This window comes from Stegostoma tigrinum, chromosome 22 (assembly GCF_030684315.1).
Source record: "Stegostoma tigrinum isolate sSteTig4 chromosome 22, sSteTig4.hap1, whole genome shotgun sequence".
Taxonomy (NCBI): domain Eukaryota; kingdom Metazoa; phylum Chordata; class Chondrichthyes; order Orectolobiformes; family Stegostomatidae; genus Stegostoma; species Stegostoma tigrinum.
The window spans coordinates 53558258-53575493 of NC_081375.1; the positions used below are offsets into that span (position 1 = coordinate 53558258).

Sequence of the window (17236 nt, forward strand, 5' to 3'; positions counted from 1 at the left end):
CAATGGGGAGAGTGAGGCTGTTGTATGATGCAGACTTCGGCTCGCGAAGGTGGGGGCCCTGATATTCCTCAGCTCATTTTACAGAGATCCAAAGAAACCACAGGGTTTACCCCACACCCTCCACTGCGCTCAAACAAGATTTCAGAAGTCCAGTCAAAGCTGTTGTGACATCCCAATGTTGAGTATCAGAACTAACCAACTAACTCCAGTCTAGACTGTTGCTATGTTTCTAACACAGCAGGAACATTGTTGCTCTGTAGAATTAGTAAAGTCACCAAGCAGTGAGTGAGAAAGTGAAACAGGAGAGGTCACAATGGGGTAGACAGCACAACCCTCCCACTATGCAATGGAATTAAATCTCCAACAGTTAATTAGCCTGAAACATTAACTCAGTTCTTCTCTCCACAGACACTGCAAGATCTGACAGACTTTTCAGCACTTTGTTTTCATTTCAGATTTGGTAATTTTCCTACGGAATCAAGAACCACTTCACTCACAAGCTGTGGAACATATAAACAGGGCAGGCCAGTGCTGCAGTGGCATGCAGGTGAGTTGCCGGGCAATTAAACAGATTTCTCAACAAGGAAGGTTTGTAGTGTGTGATGAAAAGATACGGTGGGAAGGATGTGAGAAATACAGTGAGAAAGTGGGGGCATGGAAGAGTAGTGAGGTAGGTAGGTGGGGGCAAGGGGTATGGTGAGGTGGGAAACTGAGGTTGAGATGGGTAGGTTAGAGTTAGGGTATTGAAATGTGGACAATGGAGGGCAAGGGGTATGGAGGTAGGCAATGGAGGGCGAGGGGGGTTCTGGCCGGTGGGTAATGGAGGGTGAGGTGGGTACTGGAGGGTGTGATGGGCACTGGAGGGGGAAGTGGATAGCTGAGGGTAAAAGATATGAGGAGGGCGGCAAGGGATTATGGAGAGGTGGGTGGGTGAGGGAGAGGAATTTGTGGAAAGGGATATGGGGAGGTGTTAAAAGGGCACAAGGGGTATTAGGAGTCTGCGAGTTCAGGGTGGGGTTGAACAGATGTGTCTTAAAACAGGAGTCTTAAATCAAGTGGTGTTTGCCTTCTCTGGAAACTCTAATTTACCAAACGATGATCCAGAACTCCCTGTTAGATGTAGTTCAACAAATACAGCAATCAAGGTCAGTGACTCATAAAGCAAGTAAATCATTAACAAATAGTATTCTGTTAGGAAAGTATCATTCACTGGCTGCCAGCCCAAAGAGCACCTGGTAAAGAAACTGGGATCATGTTGACTCGAAAGCTAAACAACAGATTAAGGCCAGCTACATACAGACTTGATCCCTGCCTTCTGGATCCTGATCACCTGCACGATCTAATGGTAACACAGGTTGAGAGAATTGTGCCCGGCCTTCACAGGTGAGGTCAGGTCACGAGTGTACGTACCTGGCAGGACCAGCCACGTGCAGCACTGACACTGGAGTTGGGATCACCTGGTGGATTCAGGAACAGAAGTTTTAAGGTCGCCTAGGCATAATTTTAAAGGTGATTGGGTGAAGGTGTAGGGGAGATGTCAGAGGTATGTTCTTTCCACAAAGAGTGCTGGGTGTGTGCAATTCTCTGCCAGCAGTGGCAGTGAAGTCAGATACATTAGGGACATTTAAGCGACTCATGGATGATAGTAAAATGAAGGGCGTGTAGGTTAGTTTTGATCTTAGAGTAGGACAATAGGACAGCACAACATCGTGGGCCGAAGGACCCATATTGTGCTGTGCTGTACTACATTTTACTCCTGGGCTGTGAGATTCACTTCCTCAGTGGATAAATACCCTCTGTATTGTGCAGGACAAACTTTGTCCTGCATCCCCTCCCTTCCATCTTTTGCTGTAATTCAGCTCCATTAGTTGTGAGGTCAACAAAGACCATCCACAGTACCCCAGCAAGTTCCATCAGTGGTATCCCCTTGGTCACAGTTGCACGTGATATAGGACGGTGAAAAGTCACTGGTCCCGCACTGTAAAGATTCACTGAGTGGAATCACGCTCTACTGAGCCAAATGGAGCAGAGAGGTCACAGGTTGAATCACTACCTCGTGCTGAGATGGAATTTTGCAGCAGGGAAAACAATCAGAAACATTTCAGTTGGCCACCACCTGGGTTTCTGAGGGCACTACATCAGTTAGGGGTCGTAACCTGACTGCTGGTCAGTGACTCACTGAAAAAATGGCGGTGGAGAATTTGGGAGAGGACATGATGGCAACTTCACCAAGATACTCCCTCATGCTGGGACAGACCACAAGTAGTTCAGTAAGAGCAGACAGCCCGCTGGCCGCTCACCCAGTCAGGGCCCGGAGCCCGCTGGCCGCTCACCCAGTCAGGGCCCAGAGCCTGGCGGCCACTCACCCAGTCGGGGCTCGGAGCCCACTGATTTGCTGATGAGAGACTGGATGGTTTCCTCCTCCTTTCTGGGTTTCGTGGAATCACCTCCTAAACAGGAATAAAAATATTGAACAAGTTAGGCAGCAGGCAAAACAGCGCAGAATGGGTTATGGACATTAAAGGTTTTCTAAAATAGCAGGATTTCACTGGTTTGTGAGCATTTTCATAATAAAGATGGGTTCAGGATCCAAAATTTCAGTCAGTAACTGAACCAATGAATAAGATATCAAGCAATAATGAAAATCTGACACAACACTCTTTTACAATCATGGGAATGTGCTCATGAGGAGCTGGCCATGCCAAATGAGCTTTAAGGCTGAGGCAGCTTCTGGTGAGGGCCTGTGTACCGACTGCAATAGATACCTTTGAAATAAGCACAGATCTGGTGAGGGACCTAGTCTAGGCTGCACTATTATATTTTAGTCAAATGGGATGTTAAATCAGGGCCCTGGCTGCCCTAACAGATATATATAAAACACTCCCTAATCTAACCAGAGGGTAGGGGAGTTCTCCTGCTGCATCCATCAACTAACATCATTCAATTAGTGTCCTTTTTGGCATCAACCACGGTAGGTTTTTGGAAGTTTGTTGTTTTTAAATGCCCAGCACATTTCTCACACTGACTGTGACAGCAACTATATTTCAGACATATTCCAGACATATTCCATTAGCTGAGGGGTATCCAATGGTCATTAAACAGGCTACAGAATCCTTTGTCACAATTATTATTCCACCACCAGATACAACAACACAAGAGGGTGATGATCATTGGATCCTGACCCAGGGGCCACGGTGCATATAAAAGACAATAACAAGTCTGTTAAGAATTTGTCCACAAACACAGTATGCACTTGGAAAAACCCTGGCTCCACCTCTATCAAGCAGGCAGGGGTCAAATGTGACAGGTCTGGAGGCCACTAATTCTCCCTTGTTACGGGATTTGGTGGTGCGGTTGGTGGGGTGGGGGTGTGTGGATGGTGAGGTGGGGTGTTGCAGGGAGCTGTACAAAAGAGACGCCTGATGTGGCTGTCAAGTGCTGCACGCAAATCACCAAGGGGCGGGATGAACAATTTATGGCTGTACGTATACTGTGTATTGATCCAGTGTTATACAGTGATAGAGCTAACCCCACCAGTACTGTACCCAGTGTTATACAGTGATAGAGCTAACCCCACCAGTACTGTACCCCAGTGTTATACAGTGACAGAGCTAACCCCACCAGTACTGTACCCCAGTGTTATACAGTGATAGAGCTAACCCCACCAGTACTGTACCCAGTGTTATACAGTGATAGAGCTAACCCCACCAGTACTGTACCCAGTGTTATACAGTGATAGAGCTAACCCCACCAGTACTGTACCCCAGTGTTATACAGTGACAGAGCTAACCCCACCAGTACTGTACCCCAGTGTTATACAGTGATAGAGCTAACCCCACCAGTACTGTACCCAGTGTTATACAGTGACAGAGCTAACCCCACCAGTACTGTACCCAGTGTTATACAGTGATAGAGCTAACCCCACCAGTACTGTACCCAGTGTTATACAGTGATAGAGCTAACCCCACCAGTACTGTACCCAGTGTTATACAGTGATACAGCTAACCCCACCAGTACTGTACCCCAGTGTTATACAGTGATACAGCTAACCCCACCAGTACTGTACCCCAGTGTTATACAGTGACAGAGCTAACCCCACCAGTACTGTACCCCAGTGTTATACAGTGATAGAGCTAACCCCACCAGTACTGTACCCAGTGTTATACAGTGATAGAGCTAACCCCACCAGTACTGTACCCCAGTGTTATACAGTGACAGAGCTAACCCCACCAGTACTGTACCCCAGTGTTATACAGTGATAGAGCTAACCCCACCAGTACTGTACCCAGTGTTATACAGTGATACAGCTAACCCCACCAGTACTGTACCCAGTGTTATACAGTGATAGAGCTAACCCCACCAGTACTGTACCCCAGTGTTATACAGTGATAGAGCTAACCCCACCAGTACTGTACCCAGTGTTATACAGTGATAGAGCTAACCCCACCAGTACTGTACCCAGTGTTATACAGTGATAGAGCTAACCCCACCAGTACTGTACCCAGTGTTATACAGTGATAGAGCTAACCCCACCAGTACTGTACCCAGTGTTATACAGTGATAGAGCTAACCCCACCAGTACTGTACCCAGTGTTATACAGTGACAGAGCTAACCCCACCAGTACTGTACCCCAGTGTTATACAGTGATAGAGCTAACCCCACCAGTACTGTACCCCAGTGTTATACAGTGACAGAGCTAACCCCACCAGTACTGTACCCAGTGTTATACAGTGATACAGCTAACCCCACCAGTACTGTACCCCAGTGTTATACAGTGATAGAGCTAACCCCACCAGTACTGTACCCCAGTGTTATACAGTGATAGAGCTAACCCCACCAGTACTGTACCCCAGTGTTATACAGTGACAGAGCTAACCCCACCAGTACTGTACCCCAGTGTTATACAGTGATAGAGCTAACCCCACCAGTACTGTACCCAGTGTTATACAGTGATAGAGCTAACCCCACCAGTACTGTAACCCAGTGTTATACAGTGACAGACCTGTGCCCACCAGTACTGTACCCGTGTTATACAGTGACAGACCTGTGCCCACCAGTACTGTACCCCAGTATTATAGAGAGATAGAGCTAACCCCACCAGTACTGTACCCCAGTGTTATACAGTGACAGACCTGTGCCCACCAGTACTGTACCCGTGTTATACAGTGACAGACCTGTGCCCACCAGTACTGTACCCCAGTATTATAGAGAGATAGAGCTAATCCCACCAGTACTGTACCCCAGTGTTATACAGTGATAGAGCTAACCCCACCAGTACTGTAACCCAGTGTTATACAGTGACAGACCTGTGCCCACCAGTACTGTACCCCAGTGTTATACAGTGACAGACCTGTGCCCACCATTACTGTACCCCAGTATTATAGAGAGTTAGAGCTAACCCCACCAGTACTGTACCCCAGTGTTAAACAGTGGTAGAGCTAACCCCACCAGTACTGTACCCCAGTGTTATACAGTGACAGACCTGTGCCCACCAGTACTGTACCCCAGTGTTATACAGTGACAGACCTGTCCCCACCAGTACTGTGTTCCAGTATTACACACTGACAGACCTGAGCCATCAGTGCTGTAGTCCAATGTTACTCAGCAACTGAGGATCACGTTTTCACAGCTGTAAGTCAGATCTCTCCTTTTTGAATTGGCACAATCAGATTTCCAGTATAAAAGGCTTGTTATTGAGCTCCGATTTCCCAGCCTGCATTCCAGATTGGAGTGGCTCCTTGCTGGGACTATAAATCTGACTCGACAAGTTTGTAGCAGGGAAGACATGGAGGGTTCAGGGTCGTTTATGCCAGCTGATTTATTGCAGCCAGATAGCTGTTTAATTATATGCCTTTCTCATTGCAAATCTTGCTATAAGCCTCTTTGGGGCATATCATAAAGATATCACCCTTGTACAAGTGGCAGGATTATTAACAAAAATCCACAGATTTTCTGATATCAAGGATAATATCAATTTACCAGAACTGCATTTTAAACCATGACATCCATACAGCACAGTCAGTCAGAAGACTCTGAAGATGTGGTGACACAGTGGTAATATCACTGCATCAGTGGTCTACAGCCCCAGCTTAATCTTCTGAGGATATGGATGTTAATCATTGCATGACAGGATAGTGAAATTTGAACTCAATAAAATCTGGAACTTTTCAAGGAGATGATGAAGGTGATTGATGAGAGTAGAGCATTGGATGTTGGTTTACGTGGATTTTAGTGAAGCTTTCAATTAGGTTCCTTGTGGCAAACTTATCCAAAAGATTAAGATGAATGGCATCCACCATGACTTGGCCACGTGGATTCAGAACTCGCTTGCTCATAGAAGACACAGGGAGTTTTTCAGGCTGGAGGTCCGTGATTAGTGGGGTTCTGCAGGAATCTGTACTGGGACCTCTGTTGTTTGTGATATAATGACTTTGATAAAAATGTAGGTGGGTGGGTTAATAAGTTTGCAGATGATACAAAGATCAATGGAGCTGTGGGCAGTGGAGAAGGTTGTCAAAGGATACAGTGGCATATAGATCAGTTGCAGATATGGTGGAGAAATGGCAGATGGAGTTTAATCTGGGAATGAGAGGTGCTGCACTTTGGGCAGTTAACGGCAAGGTTCTGAACAATACTGATGCGCAGAAGGATCTTGGAGTTTAAGTCCATATTTCTCTGAAAGTGACCATGCAATTAGAGAGGATGGTAAAGGCGGCACATGGCATGCTTGCCTTTATTGGTTCGGGAACGGAGTACAAGAATCAGGATGTCATGTTGCAGCCTTATTAGACTTTAGTTAGACTACACTTATGAGTATTGCATTCAGTTCTGGTCTCCACATTACTGGAAGGGTGTGGAGCTTTGGAGAGTGTGCAGAAGAGGTTTAACAGGATGCTGCCTGAATTAGAGGGTATGAGCTAACAAGGACAAGCCAGAAAGACTTGGGCTATTTTCTGTAGATTGGCAGAGGCTGAGAAGAGACTTCATAAAAATCTATAAAATTATAAGATGCATAGATAGGGTTGGCAGTCAGAATCTTTTTCCTAAGAGTTGAAATGTCTAATACTCAGGGGCATGCATACAAGGTGAGAGGGGGCAAGTTCAAAGGAGACATGAGGGGCCAGTGTTTTTACAGAGTGTGGTAGGAGTCTAGAATGCACTGCCTGGGATAGTGGTGGAGGCAGATATGATCAAGGTATTTAAGGGACTTTTAGATAAGCTTGTGAATACGCAAGGGAATGGAGGGATATGAACCAAGGGCAGTCAGAAGGGATTAGTTTCATTTGGCATCATACTCAGCACAATATCATGGGCCAAATGTGCTGTTCCTGTGCTATATTGTCCTATGTTCTAAAAAGCCAGCCTAATGGTGAACTTTGCTGATTGCTATAAAAACCCATGTGGTTCACTCGTATCCTTTAGAACATAGAACGTAGAACATAGAACATTACAGCACAGTACAGGCCCTTCGGCCCTTGATGTTGTGCCGACCTGTCATACCGATTTCAAGCCCATCTAACTTACACTATTCCATACACGTCCATATGCTTGTCCAATGACGACTTAAATGTACCTAAAGTTGCAGGCAAAGCGTTCCATTCCCTTACTACTCTGAGTAAAGAAACTACCTCTGACATCTGTCCTATATCTTTCACCCCTCAATTTAAAGCTATGCCCCCTCGTGCTCGCCGTCACCATCCTAGGAAAAAGGCTCTCCCTATCCACCCTATCTAACCCTCTGATTATTTTGTATGTTTCAATTAAGTCACCTCTCAACCTTCTTCTCTCTAATGAAAACAGCCTCAAGTCCCTCAGCCTTTCCTCATAAGACCTTCCCTCCATACCAGGCAACATCCTAGTAAATTTCCTCTGCACCCTTTCCAAAGCTTCCACATCCTTCTTATAATGCGGTGACCAGAACTGTACGCAATACTCCAAGTGCGGCCGCACCAGAGTTTTGTACAGCTTCACCATAACCTCTTGGCTCCGGAACTCAATCCCTCCATTAATAAAAGCTAAAACACTATATGCCTTCTTAACAGCCCTGTCAACCTGGGTGGCAACTTTCAAGGTTCTGTGTAAATGGACACCGAGATCTCTCTGCTCATCTACACTACTAAGAATCTTACCATTAGCCCTGTACTTTGCCTTCTGGTTACTTCTACCAAAGTGCATCACCTCACACTTGTCTGCATTAAACTCCATTTGCCACCTCTCAGCCCAGTTCTGCAGCTTATCTATGTCTCTCTGCAACCTACAGCATCGTTCCAGGGAAGGAAATCTGCCATCCTTACCTCGAATGTCATTAACTCCAGATCTATAGTATATGACTGACCTTTAATTATTCTCAAATAGCCTGTACAAGCTACTCATTTTTGGGGGAATTTGGGTTGGGCATCAAATGTCGTCATTACTGGTAATGCCCACATCACTTGCAAGAAAAACAGTCCTGCATTGCAATGTTTAGAAATGGATTTTACATGAAGATTACAAACCGCTTAGTTAGCTCAAAGGACAGACTGCAAAAATTGGGTCCATACTCATCAAGTTTAAAAAAATTGGAGAAGCGATCTGATTAATGCACTCAAAATTATGAAACAATTGGACAGCACAGAAAAGCTAATTTCTTTGGTGGGGAAGTCCAGAACAAGGGAGCATTTTAGATATTTACTAATCAACCTGAACAGGCATGTTATTACACATCTTTGAAGCAGATGGGACTTGAACCTGCTGACTCAGAAAGGGAATTATACATAGATGGAGAGTATTTAATGACATCGTTAGTTGAGAATACATAAAAGGACACTAGGGCTCTTGGGCTGCAGTGGTAGTGTTTCTACCTCTGGGCCAAGAGCCCCAGTTTCAAGACCTGCCTGACATGGACTTGTGTCATAACATGCCTGAGTAGGTAAATTAAAATGTAAAGGGTCACCATACAGTCTGGACTTGACCGGGTGTTCTCAAGTTCTCGGCTCAGAAAAAGAAAGGACCTGAATCTGCTCCAAATGGATTCAGTTGCAATCCCCATGCTGTTAGCACCAAACCGGACCACAAAGGTGTTGAGTTGCCATGACAATGTATACTTTTACATGAATGTTTTAGGTTAGATAGTGATGGTCGAGGCTCCAACTTCTCTTCTTTCACATGCCTGACGAGGAATCTCTCCTGCTCCTACCACCTGCCACTGTTATGTTGGAAGGATTTACAAGTTAATAGTCACATTAATGCATGCCTGTCAAGTCCTGGAGTGGGACCTTGGTCACAGAGTTATATATTTACAAAATTTTGCTTTATGAAAATATATTAAACCAAGTAAAAATGGATTGCTGCTCTCCTCCTTCATTAATTGGTTGTCCAATATTTAATCAGTGAGAACCTTAAAATTAAAGCTCAACTTTTTGGGGTGGAACTCTCCCTCTACAAAAAGTTATGGCACAACTGGAACCAGAGATTTGTGTTGGGGCAGCGTATAAGGGTTGTTCAGCAGTGACAGGTAACCAGTTGATGTACAGATCAGTCATGATCTATCACAGAATCCTACAGTACAGAAGGGGCCCTTTGGCCTATTGAGTCTGTACTACCAAAAATACATTACAACTTAACTCGAGTCCCACTTTCCCACACTAGAAGCATAGCCTTGAATGTCATGACACTTCAACTGCTTGTCTAAGTACTTTTTAAAGATTGTGAGGTTTCCTTCCTCAACTACCCTCCCAGACAGTGCATGCCAGACCCCCAGCATCCTCTGAATGAAAAAGCTTTTCCTCAAATCCCCTCTGAATCTCCTGCTTTTCACTTTAAAGTGATGTCCCAGTGTTACTGACCTACAACCAAAAGGAAAAGCTCTGTTCTATTTATCCTGCCCATGCCCCTCATAATCTTATACGCCTCAATCAGGTTCCACCCCTCCAAAATGTTCCTTGCCCTCAAGAAAGCAACCTGAGCTAATCCAGCCTCTCTTCATAGCTGAAACACTCCATCCCAGGCAATTGTCTGGTAAAACAAAAACAGAAACTGCTGAAGAAACTCAGCAGCTCTGGCCACATCTGTGGAGAGAAAACAGAGTTAACAAGTCCAGTGATCCTTTCCCAGAACATTAATGCTGCTTTCTCTCCACAGATGTGGCCAAACCTGCTGAGTTTCTCCAGCAATTTCTATTCTTGTTTCAGATTTCCAGCATCCTTTGTTTTAGTTAAGCATCCTGGTGAATCTCCTCGGAAGCCAGCACAATACAGTCACATCCCTCCTAGAGTGTGGTGACCAGAACTGCACACCATAACCGCGGCCTAACCAACATTTTGTACACCTCCATAAGAAACTCCCTGCTCTTCTAATCTATGGCTTGACTGATAAAGATAGACATCCCCTATGCCTTCTTAGCTATCCTTTAAACCTGTCCTGCCACCTTCAGGAACTTGTGAACAAGTACCCCAAGATCCTTCTGTTTTTGTGAGCATCCTATCGTGTTGCCACTCATCAAGTACTCCCTTGTCTTGTTACTTGTTCCAAAGTACATCATTTATCTAATTGAATGGAGAATCAGGCTTGAGCAGATGTCCATGTTTACTGGAGGGATAGGTATTGCTTTTCATTTTCAAAACAACATTCAGATATACGCAGTTTATCCTCCACGCCTGTCAACCCATTTCCCTCCCTGATTAGTGGCTGACTTGAGTCCTGTTCTCTATCTAATGCTATTGTCATTTGGAGCTATTCGCATAACTGTTTTTTGGAAAGCTGCCACACCTTTCTCCTCAATTGGATTTATGTTGCTTTTTAACCTTGCCACTCCATCTCTCTCAGTTCAGCGCTCTCTACACAATGGTGCATCAGCCCTGAGGACAGAACTCTTGCTGCAATACAATAATGCAATATTGGTTGCACTCAATACACCGAGCATCTCAGATTACTCTCATAAGACATTGTGTTAACATTTGTTAAATTGCTTCAACACATTTGACACCGGCAGCAGCTATCCACAGACACCATAATTCCAATCCTAAATGAGACAATGTGGTCATGATGTATGAGAGATGCAGCCAAGACAGACTCGAGGAGGGGGGCTAAGGATGGTTGGGCCTAGGACACTAATCTGAGGAACTCTGTAGAGTTGTCCTGGAGTCAGAGATGATTAAGCTCCATAACCACATCTATTCTTTATTTGGAGATGACTCCAACCAGTGGGGAATTTCCCATAACTTCCATTGACTCTAGTTTTACCTACAATAGGTCAAATGCGACCTTGATGTCAAGGGCAGTCATTCTCCCCTCACCTCTGAAATTCAGCTGTTTTGTCCATGTCTGGACAAAGGCTGAAACGAGGTCTGGAGCTGAGTGGCTCTGCCAGAATGCAAATAGTGTGTCAGTGAGCAGGATACTGCTAAGCACATGCTGCTTAATAGATTATTGATAACTCCTTCCATCACTTTGGCAATAAGTGAAAGTAGACTGATGGAACTGTAATTGTCCACAGTGAATTTGTCCTGCTTCTTGTGGGCAAGACACACCTAGGCAATTTTGTACATTGCTGGGCAAATGTCACAAAAATGCCTTGGCTAAAGGAACAGCTAACCGCGCAGCACAGATCCTCAGCACATCAACTACAACGTTGTTGTGGCAATGGTCTGTGCAAACGCAGAACTTGGATTAACGAAGTGCAGTACTGAGAAAGTACTGCACTGTCAGGTGTGCTGTCTTTTAGAAGAGACTATAAACCTTTGTACTCTCTCTGGTAGATACAAGTAATTTCATGGCACTATTTCAGAACAAAGCAGGGAAGTTAGCGCCTCTGTACTGGTCAATATTGATCTCTCAATCACATCACCAAAACAAATTATCTGGTCATTATCAAATTGAGAGTGTGTGGAAGCTTGCTGTGTGCAAACATTTCTGATAGTTCAAAAGTGACTACAATTCAAACACAACACATTGGTTACAAAGTGCTTTGGGTGACCTTAAGTTGGGAAAGGTGCTATATAAATGCAAGCTCTTTCATTTCACCCTTCTCTTTCTCCCCTAACACAGCAATCAGCAATAGATTAGAAAGGAGAGCGTAGTCACATGCTGAGTTATACAGCCTGGACTAGCGGTCTAGATTTAAGCAGTGTGATGAGAACACTAAAGATAAAACATGGTTATCTCTGTAAAATATTGTAGAGATAACGAGGGACAGTATTTCACAGCTCAGCATTCCCACTGTTTAGATTAAGACTATTTGAAGAGTGAGAGTGCTTTGATCAAATAGTTCCCACGCCCCAAACAGACTCTCACCATTCAAGAAATACCTTAAGACCCCTCTTCCAGCTCCAGCCCAAGATCCAAGCTGGTAAATCCATGTCTTGCCAAGAGTCCACTTGCCATAAGCCCACAGGCTATTCAATATTGGCAGGAATCACAGCTGTGCCTAATTCTGATTAATTTTTAAATCAGTGTCTACCAGCTACACAGCATGTAATCCAGAATGATACATCTATGGAGTACTTGATAGATCACATGGGATTAAGGGTGAGCTTGCCATGTATATACAAAATTGGTTTGAAGGTAGGAAGCAGAGGGTGGGGGGTTGATTCTGGACTGGAGACCTGTGACCAGCAGCATTCCACTGGGATCAGTACTGGGTTCACTTTTGTTTGTCATTTGTACGAATAATTTGAATGAGAACTTAGGAGGCATGGTTAGTAAGTTTACAGAAGACATCAAAATTGGTGGTATAGTGGACAGTGAAGGTGATCTAAGATTACAAAGAGATCTTGATCAATTGGATCAATGAGCTGAGGACTGGCAGATGTTTAATTCAGATAAATGCAAGGTATTGCATTTTGGTAAAACAAACAAAGGGAGGACTTATACAATTAATGATAGGGCCTGATAGGGCCTGGGTAGCGTTGTAGAACAGAGACCAAGAGGTTCAGATACATAATTCTTTGAAATTTCCATGACAGTAGACAGGGTGGTTAAGAAGGTGTGTAGCATGCTTGTCTTCACTGCTCAGACATTCGGGTATAGGAGTTGGGACGTCATCTTGAAGTTGTACAGGACTGTGATGAGACCTCTTCTGGAGTGCTGTGTGCAGTTCCGGTTGCCATGTTATAGGATGGATATTATTAAATTGGAGAGGGTTCAAAGAAGATTTACCAAGATGTTTTTGAGAACAGAGGGTTTGAGATATAAAACTGGGCTGGATAGACTGGGATCAGTGATAATAGGAACTGTAGATGCTAGAGAATCCAAGATAACAAAGTGTGGAGCTTGGATGAACACAGCAGGCCAAGCAGCAACTCAGGAGCACAAAAGCTGATGTTTCGGGCCTCGACCCTTCATCAGAGAGGGGGATGGGGTGAGGGAACTGGAATAAATAGGGAGAGAGGGGGAGGCGGACCGAAGATGGAGAGAAAACAAGATAGGTGGAGAGGAGAGTATAGGTGGGAGGTAGGGAGGGGATAGGTCAGTCCAGGGAAGATGGACAGGTCAAGGTGGTGGGATGAGGTGGAAGGTAGGAAATGGAGGTGCAGCTTGAGGTGGGAGCAAGGGTTGGGTGAAAGGAAGAACAGGTTAGGGAAGCAGAGACAGGCTGGGCTGGTTATGGGATGCAGTGGGGGGAGGGGACGAGCTGGGCTGGTTTTGTGATGCAGTGGGGGGAGGGGAAGAACTGGGCTGGTTTTGGGATGCAGTGGGGGAAGGGGTGATTTTGAAGCTTGTGAAGTCCACATTGATACCATTTGGCTGCAGGGTTCCCAAGCGGAATTTGAGTTTCTGTTCTTGCAACCTTCGGGTGGCATCATTGTGGCACTGCAGGAGGCCCATGATGGACATGTCGTCTGAGGAATGGGAAGGGGAGCTGAAATGGTTCACGACTGGGAGGTGCAGCTGTTTGTTGCGAACCGAGCGGAGGTATTCTGCAAAGCGGTCCCCAAGCCTCCGCTTGGTTTCCCCAATGTAGAGGAAGCCACCCCGGGTACAATGGATACAATATACCACATTGGCAGATGTGCAGGTGAACATCTGCTTGATATGGAAGGCCATCTTGGGGCCTGGGATGGGGGAAGAGGGAGGTGGTGTGGGGGCAAGTGTAGCACTTCCTGCGGTTGCAGGGGAGGGTGCCGGATGTGGTGGGGTTGGAGGGGAGTGTGGAGGGGACAAGGGAGTCGCGGAGAGAGTGGTCTCTCTGGAAGGCAGACAAGGGTGGGGATGGAAAAATAGCTTGGGTGGTGGAGTCGGATTGTAGATGGTAGAAGTGTCGGAGGATGATGTGTTGTATCCGGAGGTTGGTGGGGTGGGTACCTCTGGATACAACATCCCTTCCCCCACTGCATCACAAAACCAGCCCAGCTCGTCCCCTCCCTCCACTGCATCCCATAACCTGCCCAGCCTGTCTCCGCTTCCCTAACCTGTTCTTCCTCTCACCCATCCCTTCCTCCCATCTCAAGCCGCACCTCCTTTTCCTACCTTCCACCTCATCCCACCTCCTTGACCTGTCCATCTTCCCTGGACTGACCTATTCCCTCCCTACCTCCTCACCTATACTCTCCTCTCTACCTATCTTCTTTTCTCTCCATCTTCGGTCCGCCTCCCCCTCTCTCCCTATTTATTCCAGTTCCCTCTCTGCATCCCCCTCTCTGATGAAGGGTCGAGGCCTGAAACGGCAGCTTTTGTGCTCCTGAGATGCTGCTTGGCCTGCTGTGTTCATCCAGCTTCACACTTTGTTATCTTGGATAGACTGGGACTTTTGCCACTGGAGCATAGGAGGTTGAGGAGTGACCTTATAGAGTCATATAAGGTCATGAAGAGCATAGATGAAGTGAATAGCAAGGGTCTTTGGGGGAATTCAAAAACTTGAGAGCATATTTTAAGGTGAGAGGAGAAAGCTTTGAAAATGAACATGAGAGGCAGCTTTTTATACTGAGAATGGTTTGTGTGTGGAATGAACTGGCAGAAATAATGGTGGATGCAGAAACAATTGTAACATTTAAAAGATATTTGGATAATAACATAAATAGGAAAGGTTTGGAGAGTTATGGGCCAAACGCAGGCAAGGTGGGACTAGATTAGTTTGGGAACATGGTTTCATGGACTTGTTGGACCGTTTCCATGCTTATGGCTCTAACAGCAGGTCAAAGGCTAGGAATTCTTAGGTCGAGTAGCTCACCTCCTGACTCCCCAAAACCTGGCCATCATCTGCAAGATGCAAGTCAGGAATGTGATACAATACTCTCCACTTGCCTGGATAAGTGCAACTCCAACAACACTCAAGAAGCTTGACACCATGCAGGGTCAAAGCAGTCCACTTGACTGGTCCATAAATATCCATTTCATCCACCACTGACACTCAGTACACACTGCTGCTACTATCTACAAGACGCACTGCAGAAATTCACCGAAGATCTTCAGACAGCACCTCCCAAACCCACAACAATTTCCATCTAGAAGGAGGAGGACAGCAGGTATATGGGAACACAATCACCTTCAAGTTCCCTTCTAAGCTATTCACCATCCTGACTTGTTCCTTCACTGTAGCTGGGTCAATATCCTGGAATTCCCTCTCTAGAGCATTGTAGGTTTAGCTACAGCACATGGACGGCAAACATGGACGGTTTGAGAAGACAGGTCACTACCACCTTGGCAAGAGCAGTTAGCGGCAGGAAATAAATGCTCACCAGCCAAAAATGCCCAAATCCCACAAACGAATTAAAACAAAATGCCTACGATGAACTGGTAATGCTGGTGTCTATAACTTGGACCACTCCCACCAATGCCGGCAGTGTGGTCAATTATTCAACGTCATCCAAGGTTTTGTCTTTTATAAAATTCATTTTGGGTCATTAGCATTCACGACCCATTCCGAAATGCTCTTCAGCAGATGATGGTGAGTCATTTACAACAAAGTGGTTTGTTCATCCATTACAGAGGGCAATTAACAGTCAAACACATTGTTCACAGATCATAGAATCCCCAGAGTGTGGATACAGACCCTTCGACCCAAAAGGTCCACCCCAACTGTTACAGCATCCCACCCAGACCCATCCCCTGTAACTCACCTAATCAACACATCCCTGAACACTATGGACAATTTAGCATGGCCAGTCCACTAACCTGCACATCTTTTGACTATGGGAGGAAACCGGAGCAGCCGAAGGAAACTCACGCAGACACAGGGAGAATGTGCAAACACCATACAGACAGTTGCCTGAGGGTTCCTAGTGCTGTGAGGCAGCAGTGCTAACTCCTGTCTAGAGTCACACATAGATCAGACCAGGTAAGGTGTGCGGGTTGCCTTCCCTTAAAGGACATTAATAAACCGGATTAGTTTAATGACATTCATTATTGTTACAGGGCAAGCTTTTATTCTTGATTTATTAATGGCGAGGCAAAGGGATAATAAGTAAAATTGCCATGGGGCTGCTCTTTCATTACGGCGAGATAACTGGTGATGGTTTAACTTGAGGGTGACCACACTTCAGGCGAGGAGAGAGACTGAGAGGGAGAATCCTTCATAATAACTTTAGCCAATGTGGAAATTGAACCCATGCTGCTGGTGTGATTCTGCATTGCAAATCAACTGCCCACCAAACTGAGCTAACCAATCCCTTGGCCTAGTGATAATGTCACTGGATCAGTCTTCCAAAATTCCAGGCTAAAGGCCTGGGATCTTGGGTTTGAATCCCATCATGGCAGATAGTGATGTTTGAATTCAACAGAATCTGAAATTAAAAGCTAGTGTAATGGCGAATGTGTCAAATGTAAAAACCCAGGTGTCCCTCAGAGAAGGAAATCAGATATCTTTACCTACTCTGGACTACATGTGACTCCAAACGCACAACAATGTGGTTAACTCTTAACTGGCTTCTGAAACAGCCCCAGAGTTCAAGTTCAAGGGCATCTAAAATAGGTAACGAAGGCCAGCAACAATGACAAATACCTGTGGTACCTACATCTCACACAAGAATTAAAAAACACATTAATTGAAGTTAAGGAGATAGTAGGAACTGCAGATGCTGGAGAATCTGAGGTAACAAGGTGTAGAGCTGGATGAACACAGCAGGCCAAGCAACATCAGAGAAGCAGGATGCTGAAGAAGGGTGTCGACCCGAAACGTCAGCTTTCCAGCTCCTCTGATGCTGCTTGGCCTGCTGCGTTCATCCAGCTCCACACCTTGTTATTTCAGATATGCCTTGAGTTTCACTCTCAATTTTTATTCTGGCATGGATTAGGAGGAGTTAAATAAAAGGCAGCTTCATT

The 17236-nt window shown here is 45.4% G+C and overlaps 1 protein-coding gene across 1 annotated transcript in view; it reads right to left on the reverse strand.

Annotated features, from left to right (window-relative positions):
• LOC125463600 (protein HID1) overlaps positions 1–17236 on the reverse strand; it is a 113900-nt gene that overhangs the window by 15730 nt on the left and 80934 nt on the right. Inside the window, exon 20 of the mRNA XM_059653560.1 lies at positions 2301–2450. Within this exon, the coding sequence (XP_059509543.1) occupies positions 2301–2450 (150 nt within the window). The remainder of the gene's footprint in view (positions 1–2300; positions 2451–17236) is intronic.